Source organism: Strigops habroptila, chromosome 9 (genome assembly GCF_004027225.2).
Source record: "Strigops habroptila isolate Jane chromosome 9, bStrHab1.2.pri, whole genome shotgun sequence".
Lineage (NCBI taxonomy): Eukaryota > Metazoa > Chordata > Aves > Psittaciformes > Psittacidae > Strigops > Strigops habroptila.
In genome coordinates this window covers 32964123-32986440 of record NC_044285.2, presented here as the reverse complement: position 1 = coordinate 32986440, position 22318 = coordinate 32964123, and the positions used below count along the sequence as shown (strand labels likewise).

At 44.8% G+C, this 22318-nt stretch overlaps 2 protein-coding genes across 8 annotated transcripts in view; one reads left to right on the top strand and one right to left on the bottom strand.

Annotated features, from left to right (window-relative positions):
• CD99L2 (CD99 molecule like 2) overlaps window positions 1–13376 on the top strand; it is a 33205-nt gene extending 19829 nt beyond the window's left edge. The window contains exons 6-13 of the mRNA XM_030496620.1: window positions 1112–1210; window positions 1787–1864; window positions 2929–3021; window positions 5190–5252; window positions 6323–6358; window positions 6459–6578; window positions 9098–9163; window positions 9553–13376. Of these exons, the coding sequence (XP_030352480.1) occupies window positions 1112–1210; window positions 1787–1864; window positions 2929–3021; window positions 5190–5252; window positions 6323–6358; window positions 6459–6578; window positions 9098–9163; window positions 9553–9617 (620 nt within the window). The 3' untranslated portion in view covers window positions 9618–13376. The remainder of the gene's footprint in view (window positions 1–1111; window positions 1211–1786; window positions 1865–2928; window positions 3022–5189; window positions 5253–6322; window positions 6359–6458; window positions 6579–9097; window positions 9164–9552) is intronic.
• A 2672-nt stretch (window positions 13377–16048) lies between these two features.
• MTMR1 (myotubularin related protein 1) overlaps window positions 16049–22318 on the bottom strand; it is a 44292-nt gene continuing 38022 nt past the window's right edge. For all 7 annotated transcript variants that reach the window (XM_030498098.1, XM_030498099.1, XM_030498102.1 and 4 more), the window contains one exon: window positions 16049–17310. In XM_030498098.1, the coding sequence (XP_030353958.1) occupies window positions 17146–17310 (165 nt within the window). In that variant the 3' untranslated portion in view covers window positions 16049–17145. The remainder of the gene's footprint in view (window positions 17311–22318) is intronic.

The following is a 22318-nucleotide window of genomic DNA, read 5'->3' as shown; positions in this document are numbered from 1 at the left end:
AGTTTGCAGTATCCTAATGGAAAAGGCACAAATCACTGTCAGCTACACAAGGGCTTTTGTTTCTGGCTGAAGAGCACTTGCTAGTTTTCCTCCCAGGAGGGGGCCCAGAGGATATTTTCCTTCCTTTTTTTACTCTGAGATATCCCCAACCTCCTCAGAAAAGCCCAGCCTGGTGACATTTCCCCTCCCAGGGAAAGAACATCTCTCTGACTGTGCCCATTAGATGTGCTGGCTGGCCGGCTCCACAGCATCTGCCCTGGCTGAGGAAGCTCCTTAAATTCACCCGAGTTTCACTGCCGGCAGCTCCTCTGGCTCAGCTCTGGCCAAATATACCTACTTAAATATAGCATGGTCACAAGAGCCAAGGGTTGCTCAACCCTGCTGGGGGAGCCTGAAATAACCTGCAGCGGGGGAGTGCTCGGAAGTGAATCTGTTCACCCCTGCATCAGGATCTTGGCACAAATTTAAGCAAATCTGACCGTCAGCTCGTTGGCCACCATGGTCTTTGCTAGGGACAAGAAGAGCCAAGAGCCAGAAGCACGTGCACGGCTGCAGGGTTTGGATCACAGCCCAAACAAGAGTCTGTTTGATCCAATAAACATTCCCTGGGAAATGGACGTACACTGAGGCTGAGGTTTCATCTCGGCGACTTTATTCTTCCCTGGGGAGTGCTTTTTGAATGAATGATGGCACCAAGGGCTCCTGCGGTGGGTTCCTGTGCTCTGTTCAGCCCAGGGTCACTCACGGGTGGCCAGCAGGAGTAGAGCGGGGCCCAGTCACTAGCTCGATGCCCACAGCAGCTTCTCATCTGCACCAGAAGATGCCCCAAAAGTGTTATTTTGGGGTTGCTCAGCCTTGGGGTGTGCAGCAGCCATAGCTCGGGGAGGAGGAGTTAAACGATGTCCAGGCTGATCTGAAGCTCTGCAACATGGTTGTGATTGAGCAGCAGAGCAGCTGTATGCCCTTTTCAGCTCCACGCTGACACAGGCACTTGTGGCCTTCAGCAGTGGTGCAAAAGCATCTGCAGAGCTGCCACGCAGGGGTCGCTGCTGAAAGCCTCTCACTGTCCCCACAAGCAATGGGTGTTTCAACAATCCCTTTTCTCCTGCAGCAGGCTTTGATTTGGCTGATTACTTTGACACCACTCCAGAGACTACCACCAAACCAGCCAAGCCGACTCCAAAGCCCTTCCTCACGCCAGGGAAGCCAGGTACTGTGGAGCTCCCTGTGTCCTGGGGAGGGTGCATGTGTGCTTGCCTTGGGGCTCTGGACAGGGGAAAATACTCCCCAAGGAGTGTTTTCACTCACCAATTTCATCAATGAAATAGAACATCCATACCCACATCCTTAAGCATCTTTTTGGTGGTGCCTGGTTCTGCTCCTGCATGCCATGGGTAGCTGATAGAGGTGGTGTGGGGCTGGCCTCACACTGGCAGAGCTCTCATGAGCAGGTGGTTGCATGCATCCCACTGGCACGTGTTTGGGGAGGGTTTTCTGGCAGCCCTGCTTGTCCCCTTCCCAAATTCAATCCCTGCTGACACGTACCATGGCTCAGGGGATCCCCGTGAAGGCACCCACCACTTGAGCATCCCCAGGGCACCAACACGCAGTGGGGTCCCTGGTGTCAGGGGCAGCTGAAGCTGTGTAGGGCTCAGAGCATGGAACCAACCACGCCAGCACAGCCCCTGTCTCCCTGCAGGGAGGGGTTTCTCCTCCCAGCACTTGTCCGAATGCATGTTTCAGAGAGTTACATCATTTTGGTCTCTTTTCCCCCCTCTTCCTTCAGACAACAGCTTTTGGGATGTCATCCGCACCACAACCAAGCAGCCAAAAACTACGGGCCCCCCCCGCAAACATAACCCAGGTGAGTATGAGCACCCCAGCCCTGGGGCTCCTCTCCAGCTCCGCTGCTGGCACGGGCAGAGGGATGTGCCATGATGGCAGCATTGCCAACAAAAACCACACAGCAGACAGGGTGTCTTGGCTTTGCCCTGCACTTTCCTGGGCATCCCAGCAATTCCTGGACCCTTTTGCATTCCTCTGCCTGTTTTAAGGCTGTGGGTTTGCTGTTCTACCCAGCATGGCACAACACAGCCGTTCCAGGCTCTACCAGCACACTGTCCACCAGGACACCCTGTTAGCGGGCACTTTGCTGCCGGCTCAGGCAGAGTTTTGGCAAAAGGCACTCCTAGGCTTAAAAAAACCAACTAAAAAATCAATTCTGGTGCAAGCTGGCAGGAGGAGTGAGGAGCTTGGGTTGGTTCTGGACCATGGTTTTAGCCGTGGTTTAGCAAAGGTAATAGCTGATCTGTCAGCGCCAGGATGCTCAGGGTACCAACTGGGCCATTCACAGAGGAAAACAGCACTAAGCCATCAAGTCGCAGGCTGTTCCAACTGGCACGTCACCGTCGCATAGATGCCTTCTTTCCCTCCACCCTTGGGAGCACTTCTTTGGCTCTGACCTTTTCTACCCAGCTTCATTTATCCGACTGGCACTTGAGCCACAGTGTGGGACTCTTTCCGTGGGAAGAATGTGATATTTCTCACCACACATGAAATGGGATGGGATTGGAAGGTCTGCCACAATGCTGCACAGCAAAACCAGGAGAGGTGCTTTTGTTGGGGGCTTCATCTCATTCACCAGCACTTTTCGCTGGCAAAGCTGAGCATTTCCATGAGGCCCTGGCACAGGTTGTCCAGAGAAGCTGTGGCTGCCCCATCGCTGGCAGTGTTCAAGGCCAGGTTGGACACAGGGGCTTGGAGCAACCTGCTCTAGTGGCAGGTGTCCCTGTCCATGGCAGGGGGTTGGAACTAGATGTCTCTTCCAACCCAAACCATTCTAGGTTTCTATGATTTTTAATTCTATGAATTAATTGAAGAACAACCCAGCCTGTGACTAGCACCACTAACTCCCGTGTCATTTTCTAGCAAAGAATCCTATGGATTTTGACTTGGCTGATGCCCTTGATGATAAGAACGATGGGAAAGATGCTAGGAGGCCGGACATAAGGCCAGATGAAGGTACGTTGACTTCCCCTCTCTGTCCTGCTTGCCACCAGCTATGCTGCCTCCTGGGCCCTGCAGGAGATCCTCCCAGGTACAGGTTCTCCTAGCAAACAGCAGGGTAGGGAGGGGCAGGAGTGCTGCCTTGCCCATGGCTGCTGCCTGCACCAGCACACGCTGGGGGGATGCAATGTGTCGCAGGCAGCGCAGCCCCTTCCTCCAGGATAGAAGGAGCCCCTGCCTCTGCCATCCTTGGCAGAAAGGGGCTCTGCCTAACAACCTGTTGCCTGTCTGCAGGTTTCTTTCCCAGGGTCTCTTCTGACCCATTAAATTGTGGTGATTGTGTTAAGTTCCCCTCGTCCCATACCTGACAGCTCTTTAACCAAGGACATGTGCTGTTGGGGTTCGCAGTCATTGCCAAAACATAAATCTAGAGCAGGCTTAAGTCCCGGCATAAGATACGCTACAGGCTGGGAGATTTTTTTTCCATCTCCAAAATACTCCGGTGAATGAATCATTTGTCTACGAGGATTGGTCCCTTGAGCACTTCAGCTAGAAAACAGACTTTGCAAGGCTAGTTTATTGATGTCTAGGTGGCCGTACACCCTGCTCACATGCGTAATTAATAGTCAGATATTTTATGAGATTGAATTAACTAGGTGACTTGTCTGCACTTTGATATTCTGGGCTTGGTGAGGTTTCGGACTCCTGCAGGAAAGATTGAGGTGTTGAACCGCTGGAACGTGGCATGGGTCACAAACCAGCACACGTGTTCCCCGGCATCACTGCACCCTGGACTGCCGGGGACCGCTCCAGGTTCTGGCATAGTCAGGGTTGTTTTTACACTCATTATTAAGCCCATAAATCTGTTCTTGTGGTAAGCTGGTGAATAAGGCAGTCTCTTCCAGGCATTAAGGCAAAGCTAACCCTTCAACAGGTGAAGCGCCAGAGAAGGAGCCTTTTGCTGGCTTAGTGTTGGGTCTCTCATCATGTGCCTTGCTGTGCGCCTCTGGGACTGAGCCAAGGAGTTCAACAGCACCACTCATTCAGCTGCTGATTCCCAGACTGTGTTTCTATGCACCTATCCTGCGTGAATTAAACATGGCCAGGATGAACGGTGCTTTCGTCAGTCTGGTCTAGTGGAAGATGTCCCTACCCATGGCAGGAGGTTAGAACTAGGTGATCTTTAGTGTCCCTTCCGACCCAAACCATTCTAGGATTCCCACTACAACCAGGTCCAAGATAACTTTTTCACCTGTATGGAGACGTGATGGTGATCAGTTCTTCCATTGGAGCTGCCCTGTCCCTCTGGAAAGGGGGGAAGTCAGCTCCCTGCCTGCAGGACCCTGGACCAGGCTGGCGCTGCCCACGGCTCACCAGAAGCAGCATGGCCACTGCACAACACAGACTGCTTCTTCCTCCCTCCACTGCCAGCCAAGGCTGAGCAGCCAGAACATCTAATGAGCTCATAAATACATCAGTCATTTCAGTTAAAAAAATAATACACTAGTATTTAAACTTTGATTCAGGGGTATTTCTGTCAAACCAGACTTAAAGTCAGTATTATCTCTTTTATAAGCTTAAAATAATTTGGGGTTAAACCTTTTGTTAACATCTGGTAATCACAAGAGAAGCGGAACTGCTTATTGACCTGTCCCTGTTCTTGCTTAGGACGGAGTAGTCAGCAGACTAGGTGCCACTGGTTTAAATGGGTGTGCAGACCCCTGCTCTGGGCCCTGCTGCACAGAAAGCCCCACACAGCTCTTCCAAATAGCCAGTTTTAGAGAAAATAGTCAAAGAAATAGAGCAGCCTCCTTCTGCCCAGCAGGGAAGCATTCCCCAGGAGCAGGGTTTGCAGGAGGCCAGTCCCACCCTGGGTGCTGGGTGCTCACAGGTGACCTTTGCCCAGAATCCCCCAAAAGTCCTATTTCCAGGCCCTGCACATTCGAAAGCACTCAGGTTTTGGGATCCCTCTCATCCCAAGCAAGCCATGTGCTATTCTTCCTTCCTGTAACACTGTTTTCTAGGCAGCTCTGGCTGCGTTCACCTTCCCAGGATGGCGGTTTTGGTGTTTTGCTGGGTGAGTCTGGCTTTGTGCAGGTTGAGGTGTGAGCTCCCCCATACCTGCTGCCAGGGCCGCATCTCCCTTCAGTGCCAACCACTGTTTGCTCCCATTATCTTTAAAGGGCTTTCAGACGACGACCTCGCTAGCATTGTGGACGGTGGCTACAGCCCAGACAAGAAGAAAGGTAAGCACCGACCTACAGATGTTTACTTGTGCAGTTGCAGCTTGGTCAGTAATCAGCAATAACGAAACTCCTAGAAAGCACAGTGCACAGAGCAGCACTTGCCTTCTTGTGGGGAAAGGAGGTCTCAGCCACGGAGCCAGGGGAACACAGTGTTTTTTGCCTCCATGGTCACACCTTGTGACAGCGGTTGAAGGTGCTTATTTGTGATGCCACGGAGGCTCTGCATCTCCAGCTGCCACCAGGGCGGGTGGAATCCACGTCTCCGCCGTCACCTTGAGAGCAGATGCCCACCCCTGTGCTGTGGGCACGAGCCTGCAGCTTCTTCTTTGCCTTCTACCATGCGACCACCGATGGTTGGAACAAGGAGGAAAACCAGCAACAATTGTTAAGCCTGTGCATTTGTGAGGATCCACAGCATTAAATATTAAAGGCCGTCGAGTAAGGAGATGAAAACCACAAGCCCAATCAACATTTAATGAATCCCTGTGCCAATGACGAACCACATCAGAGGGATTAATACAATGCTGACCTGCTTCCATAAATTCAGGATCTAACTGACTTGGTAAGGACTGCAGCTTCCAGCAGGAGCAGCTTCTCCTCCCAGCCCAGTTTCTCCAGGGAAAGCGATGTTAAAATAGACTTCAAGCCAAGTGAGGATTCCCTGACATTATGGAGCCTAGCCAGTAACCTCCCTGTCACAGTGCAAATCTGCTGTGTAACTGCCTGACAGCATTTCATTTGTTCTCTCTTTATGCCGAGAGCAGCAGAGGTGTCAAGGAGTGGAGGTGAGGTTCACTGTGTGCAGGCAGAGGTGTCTCCCACAGAAGCTCCCCACAAGCACACACAGTGGGATAGGAGCAGGTTTAGACCCCTCTGAGGAGCAAGGACAAGCTGCAGAGGTTTGGGTCAGCAGAGAAACTGTGCCCATAAGGATATATGCTCCCCTCTGCCCAGGGGTGCCCCTGGGACTGCGCAGCCCCTCTCCCGCATCCCTGCTCCTTCCCAGGATGCCCGGCATGGCGGGGGGAGCAGAGGGGCAGGGGGCTCTAATGGGTTTGTGTTTCTTGCAGGTGCGGGGGGCAGCACCGACAACGACTACGGTGGAAGTAGGTACCACCATGGCCGTGGGGCCAGCAGCAGGGCTGTGGGATGGGGGGTGTTGTGTGCCCCCACCACACAGCACCCCGCTCTCTCTGCACCCCACAGGCACAGTGGCAGAGACAGGGACGATCGCTGGCATTGCCAGCGGCCTAGCCATGGCGCTCATCGGGGCTGTCACCAGCTACATCTCCTACCAGCAGAAGAAGTTCTGCTTCAGCATCCAGCGTAAGTCTCCCCCCAAGCATCTCAGGGGCACAGAGCAAGCATGTCCCCCTTGAGCCCTGCTGCCATTTTCCAGCCTGGAGACAGGAGTGTCAGGCATCCAGTAGCGGACCAAAACGCCAGCCATGGGTCATTGAGACCCCCTCACCCATCAGGGCAGGAACCCACCAGCAGCAACAACCCCAGGACCCATTGCAGAGCCTCTCGCAGACAGCCACAGCCAAAGACCAAACCAGCAACACCAAACAGGATAAATATGGTTAAAAACCACACCACCCCAACACAAACAAAACCCTCCCCTCTCCCCCCCCAAAATTTCAGTAAGAGACAAAAGCTCACCAGGTAGTAGCAGCAGCAGGACAGCAAGCATCTGCAGTTACAACAGCCCTGGGTGGTACAACCCACCCCACCCTGCTGCAGGTGTGCAGCAATTGCTGCAATTAAGTGCAAATTAAGCAGCAAAGCTTCCCATTCCCATAAAGCACCACTTGCATGAGATATCCCATCAGGTTGCTCCATGTAGACGCCGCAGGAGGTGTCCAGCAGCATCACCCCACAGCACTGGCCTGGCCGTGGTGGGCTCCCGCAGCCCCTTATGGGGTATTTGCAAACAGCTGGAAAAAACTCTTTTTAAATTAATCAAATCTTCTGCGAGTTTCCTTTGCTCAGGGGGAAGGGTGTTCAGGGTTGGAAATTTCTGTTGAAATCGTGCTATTTTCCCAGTTGTGCCTGAAACAAACAGGAGCATTTTGGTAAATTAGATCAGCAGGAAAAGTCAAATGAATGTGATGGAATGAAACACCCTTGTATATTCCCCCCACTTAAATGATATTTTGGCAAGAATAAATAATAATAAAAAAAAAGAGTAAAGGCTTTGATGAGGGGAAAGCTGAGAGACACAAAGCCCCAGAAAGGCAGCAGGAAATTAAAGTTAATTATAAAGGAGGATTAATTTAAGCCATCAGACATGGCATGCTGGGCTAATGTCAGGCCTTAGATGCATTGCAATGCATGACAGAAATCTAAGAGCTGTCAGCCACTGCAAAAGTGGCTTTTTATTGAAAAACATAAATTGCATTTGGTGTTATCCCAGCAAAACACATGTCTTGGGGGGTGGTGGTGGAAAGCGGTGCTGGTGTATAATGACCACTCTCCTGATGCTCAGAGAAACGGGCTCGGCTCTTTTCCTTGCCCACCCATGGGCTGTAGTGAGGCTTTGGCACCATTTCTTGGTTTTCGGTCTGTTCTGATGAGTGTTTGCTGATTCCTCTGGAGGATGTGCACGTACTGTTCTTTATCCCACTTTCTTTTCTCACACCACATCTCCCACTCGCTAGCCATGCTCTGGGCTAGGGCTCAGCCTCCTATGTCCCACTGCATGCCCGGGCAGGATCGGAGCTGTTGGTGCTGCCCTGACAGCTCCTCTCCTGCACAGCTCAGCAGCTGCAGTGTCAGTGCTGGAATGAGGGTTTATGGAATTTTTTTAGCCGGTTTCTATCTAAACTGCTGCCCCATTGCTACATGAGGGCTCCCATTGCACTGGTTTGACTTAGCCCTGGCAACTGGGAGGTACAGATGAGCCCCATCAAACTCTGGGGATGAGGCACAGCAGGTCCCTGCCACAGGGTTTGGCAGTTTGTGCTGCATTTAGATGTGTGAACAAGTTTAGGTGCCTAAACAGTGTGTGTTGCACGGACACAGTGTGGCTAGCCTCATCCTCCCATGGCAAACCAGCACAGTCCCCTCCCCTTCCCTCATCCAACCCTGCTGGGATGCACCAGGCAGTGCAGAATTCCGATCGCTGCCTCTTTCTCCAGAGGGGTCCTTTAGAGGAGCTCTAGAGGCTGGCTGAGGCCCATGGCACACCGCAGACAGTCTTAGCTCAGTCTGCAGCTCTGAGGTGGGCCATGATGAGCGGTGCTACCCCTTCCCCTGGGCAATTGCACACCCCCTTGAGTGCCCACCGGTGCCCTCCACTGCCCCTCGGCCGGGCTGTGCACTTGTTGCAAACACTGGAAACTTCTTTGCATTTAAATAAGGGACTTATTTGGGATTTGAGACCCCACTGGGATCCCGCCTCATCACCACAGCCCTGCTCTAAACTGCTGCTTGCAGCTCTGCATAACTTAGCTTTTAATGAGAGCAATCCTATCTCTCTGCACTCGGTCCTGTCTGGAAGATGTATCCACTCCATGCTCTCCTAGTTGGGTGCCTCAGCGCAGTAATGAGCCTGGCTGCCTCGCATGGTAAAGATGAAGCAAGAGGATCAGTAAAAAGGGCTGCTGCTAGAAGCTGTGCCTTCTAGGCAAGCCTCTCTGGTCACTTTATAATCCAGCAATGCTTTCTCAGCACCGTTTATGGTTTGCTGATGTTTCCATACTGCTGTTAATGCAGAGGTGGTTGCAAAAAGACATCTTTGCTTTTACAGCAGGTACGCCCCTTCCCAGAGGATTTAAAGCATCAAAGCAAATCATTGTAACTTTCTACTGTCTCATCTCACTTTCCTTATTATTACTTCTCAGAGGGACTTAACTCGGAGTATGTGAAAGGAGAAAACATGGAAGCTGTCGTAAGTGAGGAACCCCAAGGTGAGAACCTTGCATTCCTTACCCTTTCTGCATCTGGCCACAAAGGCAGCTTTACTGAGGGACTGTAAGAAAGTCCCTCATGCTGCACTGTGTCACTTTTATGAAGACACCACTTAGGAGATGCTGCAGCTTTTTGTTTTTCCCCCTTTATTGCCCACAAAGCAAAGCCATGGTCAGAAACTAGAGAGCTCATACTGCAAACAATGGCAGTTAATATTTAGCTTTTGTGGTTTCAGCCATCGAGGGCGTCTCATACAAGAAAATCATAATCAAGGCTGCTGCAAAGGCTTATCAAATGTCACATACAACCAACCAGTACTGGGCACCAGTTGCCTGTGCTCAGGTCCCATCATGTGCTATTGTATTCATGATTTTTTCTTTCTCCCCAGTTAAATATTCAGTCCTGGAAACACAGTCAGCAGAACCACCAAAACAAGACAGTGCGAAGATGTGAAGCATGACCCAGGGCTAGAAAAGAATCAGTCAGCAGCAAACGGAGATCTTACATGCTTGTAATTTAGCTTTTTATTTGACTCCAAAGCTATTTAATGTGTACTTAGGCTTGAACTGGCTTCTTATTGCTCTAGGCTTTAGGGTTAGAGTGGTTGTGTGTGTTTATTTTTTGTAAAGAGGTACATGTTTACACCAAAGTAAATTGTAGGTTTGATGTCCAGTTGTATGCAAACCAACAGAAGGTGCTTCAGCAGTGGTCAATTTTAAATTAAGGGACAAGGTCTTTTCCAAGGAGCAGAGGAGCTTACAGGTGGGAGGCCAGCAAAGTGCCTGTGAGTAGGGATCCAAAGGAAACCACTCAAAGTCTTGGTAAAGCACTTCCAGCCAAATTCTGCTATCAGCTATGGGCATGTCACTTCCAGCTGCACATTTCCTGAGGGTAGACTGTGGTCCTTAGTATAGCTACACCTAAAAATGAAGTGCCTATGGGTAGGTCCTCAGGTGGGGCCTCGGGCTGAGGCAGGTGACTCCCTGCTCCCAAGCCAAGTGGAGGATGCTGTACCACCACCCAGCACTGGGCTTCTAACCAAATAAAAGGGCCTAATTTTCACACCAAGTCATGAATACAGCAGTGAGTGCAGTGCTCACTTACAGCAAATACCATTGGAATACTTGACTATGCTAGAGATCAGAATGGAGCTGAAGGTGCCAAGCAATATAGTTTGTGTGGCATATCTACGTCGTCACCAAAATGGAAAATGTGTGTGTTCGGATGCTTTCAAGAACAGGTTCAGACCTCACTAGAACAAATTACAGATTTATCCCCAAAGAAAATAAACAAAGTAGGTATGTGTTAAGACCTGTGCGCTTGCTACCACAGAAATCAAGCTTAGCAAGATGCAGTCCCCCCACCTTCTCCTTTTATCAACAACTGCTGAGAGCACTCTGTGGCACCCAAGGCAGAAAAAGGATCTAAAGCGTTGTGCCACCAGCTACCCTTTAGAAAAGGCAGGATCTCCTGAGAGGATGGGTGCTCCCTCCATCACTGTCCTGCATGGGGCTCCTGCAGCTCTCTGGGAAGCATTGGATTGCGAGCAGTGCTCAGCAGGACACTGGGCTGCCAAAAGCACCCCAACCCTGAGTGCTCACACAACATGGAACCACTACCAAGATCTTTGCCATCTTGCAAGAACTTGTGTTTGTGTTTCTAATCGTTCCCGTTCCCCTGCTAAAATGTGGATACTGCCACTTCTTGACACATTTATCCAAAGCAATGATTGTTTAAAAAGCATGCTTCGAGTGAAGACAAATTCACTTTACGTAGTGTAAGAGGTACTTATTATTTATATATAAACCTGAAATGCGTGCATTTTGTACTGTTCTGCAAATCCCATACTTTGTGAATGTGTATTAAACAAAAAGCCTTCCAGTTTGATGTAGGAATTCACAGCTTTCAGGTAGACGTGACTTACAGAAGGCCTTGGCAGGAGGTGGATCAGCCTAGGAGTACTGCTGCCTAACAGCCCCATTTGGAGGGAAGTTGCCCAGTAACATGGTTAAGTATTTTGCAGTAGCTGCACTATTCTTTCTGCTCTTTTTAACACTTGCATTTTTAAAGCCTTACACTAGCTCTAGCAGAACAACTACAGTGTTTTATAAGGGAGACAAGTTCTAGTCTAGTGGTGTCTCGTGTGTTCAGAACACTTGGGCTACAACAGCACTGCTGTGAACTGTGGCTGCTTTGTTTTATGAATGTGTTTGGATTAGAAAACAAAAATACTTCATGATGGGCTGCTCAGAGAGTGGAAGCGGAGGAAATAGAGATGGGATGCGCTCTGTGTTTGCTTACTCCCAGAGGATCTTCATGGAGGAAGTGTGGTCTGCGGGACTGGGATCATCATGTGCAGGAGCTGATGCCGATGAAGCCACACAGCTGTTTGTGCATCTCCATTCCCAAGCACTGTCGCCTGTTTCGCTTTCTTAGCCAAGCACATTTGACAGCTGTAGCATGAAAAATGTTTTTAGAAAGTTACTGTAGATGGAGTGTTACAACTTGGCATTGAGGATCACTCGAAACAGTTTTCCTACTTTAGATAAAGTGACTGTAATTCCCTTTCTCCTTTTGCGGATGATCGATGTGTTTTTCTGTAGATGCAGATCATCGGGTTTACTGCATTTCTATTACTATGCCCTCCCTGTTTGTCTAGTGGACAGTACAATGGAATGTCCAACATTGCTTACAGAGTATAGCACACCCCCTCCCCCCCCCCCACTTTTGGAAACTCTAGAACACCAGGACATCGGAGCAGCATGCGTCTAATTCACAAATTCTGCAGTTTAGAGAAGAAAAACCAGTCTAGTAGAAAGCTGTTTCACTGAACAAAAAAAACCCAACAGATTTTAGAACTCAAAAGTTGCTCCTTTCCCCAAGGCCTTTTCTAAGAATACATACACCTTTGTGTGATTTCTAGGTATGTGGAAAACCATAAATGCACAGTGAGAGAGCACAAATTTACAGTAGCAGAATTCCAATCTTTCTCTGGGATTTAAAATGGGAAAATAGTGACAAATAATGCAGTAAAGAAATTAAACTTGGTCTTCAGAACTAGAGGAAAGTCAAAGTCTTAATGTGCCAAGTGTTAGTGAAGGCTCACGCTGGTTTTTACTGCAATCTGTCTCCTCCATGCGAAGTGTTAGTCTCTGAGATACAGGGAGTTTTAAAACACATCATCTGTATTTTAGGCATTTTAACAACTGAGAGGATTCCTGTGTATTTCCCTAGTAGCGATCCAAGTTCAGAAACAAGTGACCCAGCACTGACCTCTCTAACTACTTTCACTTAACTGGTATCCTTTTTAAATCTGGATATGGAATTTTTACAGATCCTGCCCTTAGGTTCTGTATATGTGATAGGAACTTTCTCATCCTTTATTAAAAAGAAGGCCATAAAACACTGGAAAACTGGTTTGTTGGTTGGATTTTTTTTTCCCCCTCACGGTCCAAAACTTCCATATACAGCTATCCTGAGAGTTTATGTACTACCTGTGCTGTGAGCTCTTTTCTTACCACACCTCACTTCAGCTTAACTAAAGCTATTTTTAAGTAGCAATAAAATGATTCAGAAAAGTTTTCTCAATTACAGAGAAAACAGAGAATTGGAAGACTTTAACTAGCTCTTTTCTTATTTATTCTATCAATTACTTGCATTTTCCTTTGGCAATACTGTAGCAGTTTCTTCATTGGCGATTTTGCAGTACTGTATTAGTTTCTTGGGTTTAGATTCTTCAGTTGAGGATACTGACATGAATATCAGATTTTTTTGGCACTATAAACTCAAGTCATTTTAATGCAGCCCTGCTAATGGACCCTTACAAGTGCTATATTGTCATTCTTAACTACCCAGTAGTTGTGACAAAAGCGGAATTAGTCCATGATACCGTTTCAGATTCTGAGAAAGTAAGATGAATCGACAGGCTGAGGCTTAAAAACCTGCTTCTGCAACAAAGGAGGTTCAGGAACAAATGAACTTCAGCAACACGGTATTGTGAAACCAGAGAATCTTTTCTTTTGAATCCTTATTTAAAAGCAAGGCGTATTGTTTGCCAATGCAGAAGTGATCTATACCAAATGAAGGTTGATTGTTATGCTGTAAGAAAACAAGATTCATTTTGCTAATGTGCATGTAAGGATCAGGGGGGTAAAAATCAGAATTTGACTACCATTGGAAAACACCAAATAAAACAAGTTGACAAGTAAGACATTTTAGACTTGATTATTTTGTGATTTTTTTTCATGTTGAAAGTAAACTGCAAATGGTGGGCTATATCCTTATTGTATTGTGCCAGGCTGGATGGGGCTTGGAGCAACTTTGTCTAGTGGAAGGCGTCCCTGTCCATGGCAGGGGGGTTGGAATAGATGGTCTTTAAGGTCCCGTCCAACCCAAACCATTCTGTGATTCTGTGAGACATCACCTACACTAAAGACTTTATCTAAGAAGAAAAACCAAAACAAACTGAGCTTTGTGAGAAAACAATTATCATTATGAAAACTTTAATTTAATGGTAAAAATTGAGTATTTGCACACACACACACATGCTGTCCTCAGGTCATCCAGCAATTCGACTCTAAGTCCCTATGTCCCTGGCTGTGCCCAGCACAGCTGTTTTTTGGTCCTTTTCCTGCAGTTTTCTTTGGATTTTCACATCCCATGCAGTGAAAACAAAGCCTTTAACCATTACACAGTGATGCAGTGCTTAGTCTTGCAGCCCAGAAAGCTGGTTTATATTTCAAACTAGCTAGTTCTGACTCATACTTCTTGTAGAAATAAATTTTTTTCTTCCCAACTGCACACAATCTGGCAGTCAAAAGATCTCCAATATAACACCCACTTAGTTCAGCATATGGGATCTCTCAGCAAATGGACATTCCTTTTTAACAGAAATGCTTCACCTGGGAAATACTCCAAATTGCCCATTTTACTTTGTCCTCTGCTGCAGGGCAAAACGACATGAACACCTCCTGTTGATTTCCTATTTCCCGCTTTTAAAGAACCAGTGTTCTTGGTATTGCTATATAAAGCGTATGAATTACTACATTTTTTTCTCAGAAAACAAGAAAAATCAAACACTTCTTGTTTAAAACTCCTTGAGAGGAAAGCTGCCTGTGCAGGGAACAAAACCAGGCATATAGGAGTGTTTACCAGCTTTAACAGCTGCCTTCCATTTTAATGAAACAACAAAAAAAATACTTTAATCTACAATGAATGAAAAAGTGTAATTCAGCTCTGAAAAAGGACTAGAATGGCAAAGTGTCTGATGCTGATCATTCACTTAACTAACTTTACAAGCAAAAAATGTTTCAGGTGATTACCAAGGCTTCATCCTATTCTGGGACACTGCATTCAGGTTGTTCCCACTCTCGCATGTCATTCAGAATAACAAAATCCTACAGGTCAAATTTAACTGCCTGCTTCTTTACACATTCCCTTTATACTCAGCACAGTCAAAACCAAAAAGCAAAGCAAAAGAAGATCCAGACTTTGAATCAGAAGTTAATAGTTCTGCCTAAGGTGCAACAGCCAGAGAACAGGGTTCTGCTCTTTCCTCAACCAGTTCAATACTGCCTTATTAAAAAATAATGATGGGATTAGTTGTTAATAGGAAAAAATCTGATTATCAGGAAAGCTGACTGAGTACAGTCACCTCTTCAATATAAAACTATGCTTTAACCAACGTGTATGAGCTACACAATACCTGTGGAAATGTGCATACTAAGTATGTACAAAAACATCCACTGTGCTTACCCATAGAACAGCAGGACCCTTCCCCCAGTGCAGGTCAGAAGCAGCGCACTGAGCTATGTTGAAACTTGTGTATAAGCAGCCAGTCAGTTGAAATGACTGGTGGTGTTCTATGCAAAACCGAATTCCCAGGTTTTAGATCTAGGAATGCAAGCTTCAAGAACTGCAGACTGCCCAAGCTAATCCAGTCATCACTTCTACAATAATTATACAGGAAATGTTGTGATTATTAGCACCAATAAAGAGAAAAACTTCAGAAGATTTTCTTTAACGCTGCATTTTAGAGATAATGTGCTTTGCTTTAATATCCAGTTAAAACGTCAAGGAAATCCGAAATATGGAAGAGTGTAATTCAATACCAGCTCAACAGATTTTGGCAGTGTAAAATCCACTGTTGGCACACTGTTCAGCAGAGCCATTTTTACAGGAAAACATCTTTCATCTATTTATAAAAAGCCTGAGGTTGATTAAGAGATGCAACATTGCAAGCCTTCCTAAACTTTGCTCTTGTAGGTGAGTATCTATTATATTCACTGTAATAAAAAGGACATGTTGAAGTACCCTGCACTGCAGTAAATTTATAAGACTGGATGCAGCACATGAGACTTTCCGGTTGAAGTTGCAAAAGTGCTCAGTGGCTCACCTTACTCATTAACTATGTGCTACACATAGTTAATGCAGAGAATGTGGAGAATGTAGAGAAACAGAGAAGAACCATGGCATATTAAGAACAAATGTACAGCAATAAACTAATACTCAGTAAAAACCACAATCAGCACATAGAATCAATTGGCTCTTGCGAACGGTGCTTAATTCCCACCAGCAGAAGTTGGAGCAATACAAGCTGGAGCCAAAAAGCAGAGCTGCAGTATCTAAGTGCCTAAGGAGAAGAACCAGATTTTTTTGTAAGACAGCAAGGAAAACAGTCCGGGGAAAAATTTCAGCCTGTATCATCTCTGGGACCTTCCAAAAAGGCCACTGAATAATTTTTTAAAAGGTTGGATGCTACAGTAATCAAATCTCTCTGATACAAGTACTTTTTTTGGGGTGGGGGAGATGAAAGTAAGTTGAGAATGTGTACTTTATATGAAAACACAAATTATTCGCTTTACAGAAAAAAAAGCTAGCAGCAATTTAAAAAACAAAAAGCCAAGAGGCTTTATTTCAAGAAAACCAATTAAGATCATATTATTTAAAAACTTTGTCAAACAAAGTCATTACAAGTTAAGGTCTTCAAAAGAGTTTGGACAGGTAGGATCCATTTCCTGAACTTATAGCTTAAAACCACGGAGTATGCATATGTTAAACATCACATACACATGTGTATAAATGCACACAGTCTTGCATTTTGTGTGTACGCTTTAAAACAAAACACACTTAACAAAATGTGGAGCTATACAGACTATACAATTTACACAGCTGGGTGTCATTCCAACCCCAAATATTACCATTTGCTAGAAAACAAATTTTTACTTTGTACAAGACCTTGATATGAATAAGTTTACCCCTCACTCAGGAGGCTGAAACTGAACAATAAGCTAAACAGTCAAAAGACTTTCTTTCAACTTGTACAAAAGGCATTAAAAAAACAAAAATACATGCTTTACCAAATATATTACATCATACATGTCAGTGTGGTGCACTTGATAAATCCAGCCTAACTTCATCCACTTTTAATGTCATATTTAGTCAAAATGTAGAACTGACTACACTGGAAAACATTTATTTTAAAATCAATTTCCAAGTGCATTAATTACCTAAAAAAAAAATAAATTGCTCTACCAAAAACCAATAATATTTTTTACTGAGTGAAATAAGGAGCTCCCATTCAGAAAAACGTTGTGTGTTCTGTGCAAGCATCATGTGGCATTTCATCTGATTCCCTCAACCAGGCATAGTACCCGAGACACTGTGAGAGGCATTTTCCTGTCTGCTTGGCAGATGGATTCCTTTTTAGGATGGTTAAATTGTTAGTTGCTCAAAACAAAGTTTAATTTCACAATTGGTGATTTAGCTAGAACGTCAAAACACATGTGGGAACTGCCAACAAGAAAATACATCACATCTATTGAAGCTCTTTTTGGCCTCATCACGTTAATACCAGACACAGAGTAAGGCATGTAGATCATAGCAATTACAAGTCACTCAGTCCTTTTGTGATGGGAAAAGCATTTCACCCTCCCTTCTGTGTTACCTGACACAAATGTTTTCACATGGCTTTTGTCACACATCACACAGAGGTGTGCACTGGCGTGGCTGAATGGGAAGGAGATGAACCTCTATCAGAGGAGGAAGAAATGGATCGTGTGGCAGCTTCCCGCTGCAAATCTTCAACCTTCTTCTGAAGCTCTGTCCGGATGGCAAGGAGCTCTTTCAGATTTTGATGGATTGGGACCTGTCGGGTAAAGAAACAAAAAGCTTATTTTGACTGTCATAGTAAGTTATCTTCTCAAGCAATCCTTCCACTGTTTCCTTCAGTAACATAAGGAATCCAACACCTATGAATTTCAATATACCAGTATTTAGGGAATGTTTCTTCACTCATTTGAAATGAAACATTTCAGCAAACTGCCCCTTTCTAACAAAATAATTGGCAAGAAACCTATACAAAAGACTGTTTGCAAATGGTTTTGACAGGATACAAAATATATTCCAATAAATGTACTCCTATCCTTTATCAATACCACTTCCCAGCTGAACTTAATGTGTCTTTCCCATGAACTATTTCCCCTGCCTGTTGGGACAGAACTTGCTATTTAAAGAGAGCAGAGTTAACAAAGCTGGCTCTGTATGGAGCATCTTGTTACTCTTCTAACCAGGCATCTTTCCAAGAGTCTGACCCCTTCCAGCTTGTCAGTGAGAAAAGTGCAGCAGCCGAGTGAATCGTGCTTGCGATGGACCTCCCGGAGTCACACTCCAATAAACCTTTCATAGAATTGGGTTGTACACATTCTGCCTCTGCTTCTGACAGTACCCCAAAAACACCAGAGATGCACCACTCTGCGTTGGGGTTCTAGGCATTTTTCATCTGGAACATTCAACCATACCATGGCCAAAGGAAGATGCAAGCCACACTGGTTTTTGCAGCTTGATCTGTTATCTCAGGCAAGCAGAGAGAGACTTCCCCCGTTCTTCCAAATGTCACAGAAAGGCCAAAAAAGTTTGAATGTAAATTGCTTTTAATTTATTTATCCTGTATAAGCTCTAATTTTTTATAGCTTTTGGAAAGGGCAACATGGGAAAAGAATTTAATTAGACTGATGAGACAATCATGAAGAAATGCAGCAATGGGACACGTATGGATTGCTAGACGTTAGAATTTATACCCTGGGCTTCTGGAATGCCAGGCTCCAGGGAACTGCATTCACCCACAATTACTTCCTACTGCTTAAAAGTGATTACAGGGTTGGGATGCACACAGAGCTGGGATGCAATTTTCACACGGTGCTACGTGAAAAAAAGATATCAAAAACCAGAAGGGGTTTCTCTTCCTGCCATTAACACACAACTGAGTCACAATTTACCTTTTTGTGAATTCTGGCTTTTTAAACAAAGTGCATCAAAAATCCATGCATTTGATTTTGATATTTTTCAAAACCTAACATTTGTGTTTCTGAAACATGAAAATACAATTTCATTTCTAATTTTGGTTCTAACTTAAAAGAATAAAAAGTATCAAACAGCTTTGATACTTTTTTATGTTGGTTAAATGTTTAGGTCAACGTTTTTCTGGCCATACTTTTTTGTTTGTGTAAAAACTTCAGTGTATTCACAAAGTGCTGCTCCTAGCACCCTGGCAGTCATGAATTCATTCAACATGTCACCTACAGCAGTTCTAAAAGTGTAACTTTTTGAGTCTTCTGCAGAACAATCACTGCATACCACCAAGCTCCCAATGACCTTGGAGTCCTGCCTTCACTATGCAAGGAATTCTTTCTCTTGTGATCTTCTCCTGCATCCACCACAGAAACTCTTTAACAAGACTACAGGCGACAGCTTCCTTCACTAACCAAACACAAAGCACACCCTCCAGAGAGCCAATGTCATTTTTGTGTGGTGGTCTACAGAAAATGTACACTCCTAAAATATGGCAAAACTGAGCCTGGTGATGAAGTTTGTCCAAGATGCTGCAATGCACACTATGGAAAATTCAAGTTCCAGTGAAGATCAAGACTTTGATCTTCACCGAATTAGCTGGAATTAGCTCCCCCCCCCCATATTTTTTCTTTCCTTAAATAAAAGATCCCTTCCTCATACACTCCCACTTCAGAATTTTTCTTTATGAAGACATCTTCCTGAAACACTTCGGTCTGTATGAGAGTGATTTACACTGGTAACATTAGTCACGCAAGCCCTGGGTCACGGGAGATTTGTACACCTGATTTCTGCACAGCTCAATTAGGATTCAGCATAACAGGCCAATTCCTCTTAGACACCTTTCACACGGGCATTAGCTGGTGTGTTCCACTGCACAATGTTCAAATGCTCATAAAAAGCAGTTCCATACAACTGTGTTTTGGGGAACCTACTACAAATCCTTTCGGGATACACTACAAAAAAGCCACTGCAGAACTTGGCATGCTGAGTAAGGTGCTCCAAGGAGGAAAAGTGTGGCTGCACATCTCAATTCTTCTGCATTCCCCCAGAACCTAATTCAACAAGACACATCCTTGAACTCTGCCGCAAGTGCTATTCTCCCCACATGTCCATTTCAAAGAACAGGGCTGTCTTTAAATAAATCAGCTAAATAACAATAATGACATTTTAAAAGTCTGTGTGTATTCAAGTCACAAAAAATCTACAACATTAAAATTGCGAAATTATGCTCTCAGTAGATTAGGATGTGTCAGAATGAAGATTACTTCTCCAAACTCAAGTCAGCCATCCTGTACATCTGTATAAAATTGTTGGTTAAATAAGCATTAAAATACTAGCTTCCCTCTTGTATTCCTCATTTATTCAGTGCACAGTATGATGCTACTCAATTTGTGAGCAGATATTCAATATTTAGCTTTCTTTGCAGTGTCTGACCCCATCCTTTATTTATTCTTCTGAACGCTTCAGTTTCCTTTTCTGCACTTTCATCCCATGCCAAGAAACAAATTTATTTCTGCAGCACCCTAATGAGGGATGGGAGTACTAACACTCCACTTTTACAAACAAGGATCTGGAGCAAGCACACCTTGGATCTCAAACTGGTTTAACAAAGGACTTATGAATTCTGCAATTCAGCCTCGTGGGTATCAAGCAGGACACCCAGTAAATAAGGAGCACACCCACAGTGACCACCCTGCTCCAGGCGATGTCCCTTACAACAGAGGAATCTTGTGGCAAAGGCAGTGAGAAACTTCACTTCCAGAGGAGCATCCTGCTCCCTCACCCATGAAACAATTCTTCCTCTGTCTGCAGCCGTGCCCGCTCCAGCCTGCTTTGCCAGATTGTATTCCATGGGTTGAAGAGAAAGCAAAGACCTCTAAAACTGGAAGCACCATTCACTCCTAATTCCTATTCCCAGTTAGTCACAACTCTCTCATAGACTCTGTACCAAATCCACCTCTTAACCCTTTAATTCTCATTTTTTCTCAGTCCTTGAGAATTCACTGAGATTGTTCCAGCCTCAGACCTCCAAATTGGACAAATTTCTTCCAGGATATGAGCAGGCACATTTCTGAAACACTATCTCTCTTCATAAAATCTTATGTTTGCCCTAGAGATGGAATACTTACAGAAAAACAGCGCTTACCCCAACAAAAGAAGTTTACAGTACCAATATTTTCATATGGGAAAACATTTTTTTAGCCACATTCTCATAAGCAACTGAGCCTTTTTGGATGAAGTTTTACAAAACAATTCAGTCAATCACACATACTTGGTGAGTCAATATAAATCAGTAGAGTCCAGAAAAGCTGTAAGCAAGGCAGAGTAGGGTCTTCTAATGGGCAAAGAAAAAAAAGTCACCTTTAAAATGCTGTCCATTTTTTAATGAATGCACATTAGATATAAACTGTAAGACAGTTCTGCATAAATATCATCATGCCATGTCATACAGTATTGTAAACATGAATGGTTTTCTAATGCCAAGTCTTTCCCAGGAAAAGATTCTTGCTGCTTGCTGTTTAACAAAGCATCATATAGAGAGATGCACATCGATGTAAAACAGTAAGATTCCAAAAATAGTTTTCACACATTAAGATTCCGATACAGACTTTAATTTCATTAAATAACATGTCAAATTGAGCCTAGAGTTTAGCACTTTCAGAGTATTTTCAGGCAGCCAATAATACCTGATTTTTAGTGATAAACGCCCATGTTAAAACTACATACTCATGGGCTAAGAAAAAGGTGGTATAGGCAGCTGAAAGATACAAAAAAATATTACAGTTCTCATAAAAAGACCTGAAAAGCAGCCTGGCATGAGGGGCTCTGGTTTTCCCCAGATGTCTTCAATTCTGCTACTGTAACTTTCCTTTTTTGAACAAAGCTGCAAATTCAAATGTAAAAGCATGAAAAGACCAACAGTGGTGCTGGGGGAGAAAGGGAGAAAATGCCCAAAACTGAGCCTCAATCTCAAGTCATGTATATTTTTAATTTTTTTTTTTAATTTTATTTTTTTAAATGAAACTGTTAAGGCAACCAAAAAGAACTGGAATTATGCATCTTTCTGAAACCCTCCTTCCATCTTGGAAGGAGGAGGAAGAATACGAGGATGAAGCATCTTTAAATTCTGTAACAAAAACCATGAAAATAATGGTAAGAAAGAAGTTTCGTTTATTTTTACATTTCCTAGAGACTTTTTCCCAGGCAGACCTGTTGCTTCCAGTGTTTCCTCATACCACCCTGTGCATGTTCTTATAGATAACTATTTCCATTTTTGTCACCTCACACTATTATATTTCAGCGGGTAATTCCTCTCTCAAAGCCTTCTTCATACAGAAATGGGTCCAATAACCTTCACAATAACACCTGCAATGGCTTGCTGTGAATGAGGTTCTCCATTATTTTGCCACTGTTTAGATTGAAAGGAAGTGGGAGAGTGGCAGATTCTGTAAAGAACAAGAGTTTGGAGAAGAATATTTATTAAAAGATCTTGTTACCACCTTAACCCTAGAAATGTATGCTTGCACAGCACAAGTAGTGTCTCCATGGCAAGCTTTTATTACAGTCTTGTTGAGAAGTCATATAATTGATTTGACTGAGATGAGTTTGTTGGGAGCCTGACAGCAGATGTACTGTTTCCTACTCTCTCATCCTGCCTTCTCAAATTAGGAGTGGAAGCTCAAAAGAGGACTCTGAACCCACCAGTCAGTCGTATTCATGTTATTTTTTCTGCTCTACTTCACTGTAATCAATACCAGGTTTCCAGAAGAGTGTGCATCCTTCCCTGTGTCACACTAGCTTCCCAG